Source organism: Lithobates pipiens, unplaced genomic scaffold (genome assembly GCF_037356315.1).
Source record: "Lithobates pipiens isolate NorthernLeopardFrog02 unplaced genomic scaffold, aLitPip1_a1.2 Scaffold_27, whole genome shotgun sequence".
NCBI lineage: Eukaryota > Metazoa > Chordata > Amphibia > Anura > Ranidae > Lithobates > Lithobates pipiens.
The window spans coordinates 228,273,967-228,276,398 of record NW_027507788.1 but is presented as its reverse complement, the minus strand read 5'-3'; the positions used below and the strand labels follow the sequence as shown (position 1 = coordinate 228,276,398).

The window sequence follows — 2,432 nt, the reverse complement described above, 5'->3', positions numbered from 1 at the left end:
ACATATACAGATAATTCCATATAGGAATGTAACAGAGCTAAGATCTGATCCCAGCATAAAATATAAAGTCATATAACATTACATAATTACATTATATTAAATATAACCTTACTCACTATCAATATGATAAGACACAGTGATGGGGTCAGACCCCTGAGTACTATTGGAAGCATTGTATGCTCCTTGTACACCCAACTCTATGTACACAGCTCACAGTCCTGAGAAGTGGAGACAAGTCTCTACCAGGGTCTCCATAGGGCTTTGCTGCTGTCTGGGGGGCTGTTCTTGCTGGGGGTCTGTGAGATGGAGAATACAGAAGGACACGGAGCGCCGGTCACCATCTGAGCCCCATGGAGGTTCTGCAGCAGCCGCAGATTGACATCTGTCTGTGTGTGCAGGGATAGGAAGTTCACAGAGTCCTGGACGCAGGAGGAGTAGCCTTCTTTATAGGCTTGGCTGGAGGCATCTGGAATAGGAAAAGACACACATTCGTTATATGAGGTCCACTGTCACCTTCTACAATCCTCAATCCGAACATCTCTCAGCAAGAATCATAAAATCAAGGACAAGGGGGGCACTTACTTTTCTCAGCCATGTACTGCTGCAGGAAGGTGACCGTCATCTCCAGTATGTCGGCCTTCTCCGGTTTGGAGGGCAGTTGATGTTTCTGGAACTCTTTCTCCAGTAGGAGACGCAGCTGGTCGATGCTGCTGTTAATGCGATCTCTCCTCATCTTCTCAATGGCGGGCTTCCTCAACTGCACAAAACAAGACACAGGATGGTTAGTGACTTCATAGTAATTGCATGGATGAGGAGAAAAAATATAGACTTATCTCAAGAGGAAAAATAACGATTGGTGGAAATCTAGGAGAAGACAGAATGGTAAGACCTAGAGGGGTGACTGAATGGAAGACCAAGGATGCCAGGACGGGGAGATACAGGACAGGATGGGATCTAGAAGGATATTGGATGGAGATACCTAGAGGGGTGACAGGATGATCTTGGAGGCATCAGGATGGGGAGATATTGGAGGACATTGGATGAGAAGACCTAGAGGGGTGACAGGATGATCTTGGAGGTGACAGGATGGGGAGATATTGGAGGACATTGGATGGGAAGATCTAGAGGGGTGACAGGATGATCTTGGAGGTGCCAGGACGGGGACATATTGGAGGACATTGGATGAGAAGACCTAGAGGGGTGACAGGATGATCTTGGAGGCATCAGGGTGGGGACATATTGGAGGACATTGGATGGGAAGACCTAGAGGGGTGACAGGATGATCTTGGAGGTGCCAGGACGGGGACATATTGGAGGACATTGGATGAGAAGACCTAGAGGGGTGACAGGATGATCTTGGAGGCATCAGGATGGGGACATATAGGAGGACATTGGATGGGAAGACCTAGAGAGGTGACAGGATGGGGAGATATAGGAGGACCGGATGGAAAGATGTAGAGGGATTGACAGGATGAGGGATCTCTTAGGTGCCAGGATGAAAAGATCTAAGAAGATATTGAATGGGAAGACCTAGAGGGGTGACAGGATGATCTTGGAGGTGCCAGCATCGTACAATATGGGAGGACCGGATGGGAAGACCCAGAGGGATTGACAGAATGAGGGATCTTAGGTGACAGGATGGGAAAATCTAAGAGGATATAGAATGGGAAGACCTAGAGGATGTTCTTAGAGGTGACAGGATGGGGAGATATAGGACAAGATAGGAAGGTTTAGGGGGGTGACAGGATGTTGGATCTTGAAGGGGTGGGGATGGAAAGATCTAAAAGTGGGGGGAACAGAATGAGAGACGTGGAAATGTCAGGATGGGAAAATCTAGGAAGACAGGATGACAAATATAGGGGAGTAACAGAATGGGGGGAACTTGGAGGTGCCAGGATGGAAAGTTCTAGGTGGACGGGATGGAAGATCTTTAGGAATGACAGAACGGGGGATCTTAGAGGTATGAGGATGAGAAGATCTAGGAGAAAACAGAATGAAAAAATAAACAAGCTACCAGGAATGTAGAGAGATACTTACTTTTCTGGGTTGCTGGGTCAGTTGGCGGTCAGCACGGTGCAGTAGAGGGCTGCTGGAAGGAGACATGGTGTCCGGTCAGTGAGTGAAGAGCAGTTCCTATGCTCAGTGTCCTCTCTGTAGAAGAGATTTCAGTGATGTGCAGTCACAGAGCTCACCCTCCCCTCTATATACCCCTCACTCTGCATAATAATGTGTGAGGATCAGACTTTGCAGAGGTTCCCACACTCAGCAGCCAATCACAGAGCGGCGGGGACAATGGACGTGTGTCACACTGCAAGGTGGCATCTGGAGCCTCTAATAATAGTGCATAATGTAGGATGCAGGGGGCGAGCTGTAGGACAGAAGTGTGGGAAAGACCTTCTTCAGGATGCCCTTTAACATGTGACATATTGCAA

General features: G+C 48.1%; 1 protein-coding gene across 1 annotated transcript in view; it reads right to left on the bottom strand.

The window, feature by feature from the left end:
* The window catches only part of LOC143934603 (transcription factor HES-5-like), a 4,607-nt gene extending 2,411 nt beyond the window's left edge, over positions 1 to 2,196 (bottom strand). Inside the window, exons 1-3 of the mRNA XM_077458351.1 lie at positions 2,038 to 2,196; positions 583 to 757; positions 1 to 466 (exon numbers count right to left, since the gene is read on the bottom strand). The exon at positions 1 to 466 is cut by the window's left edge and continues 2,411 nt beyond it. Of these exons, the coding sequence (XP_077314477.1) occupies positions 240 to 466; positions 583 to 757; positions 2,038 to 2,103 (468 nt within the window). The 5' untranslated portion in view covers positions 2,104 to 2,196 and the 3' untranslated portion in view covers positions 1 to 239. The remainder of the gene's footprint in view (positions 467 to 582; positions 758 to 2,037) is intronic.
* Positions 2,197 to 2,432: the final 236 nt, after the last annotated feature.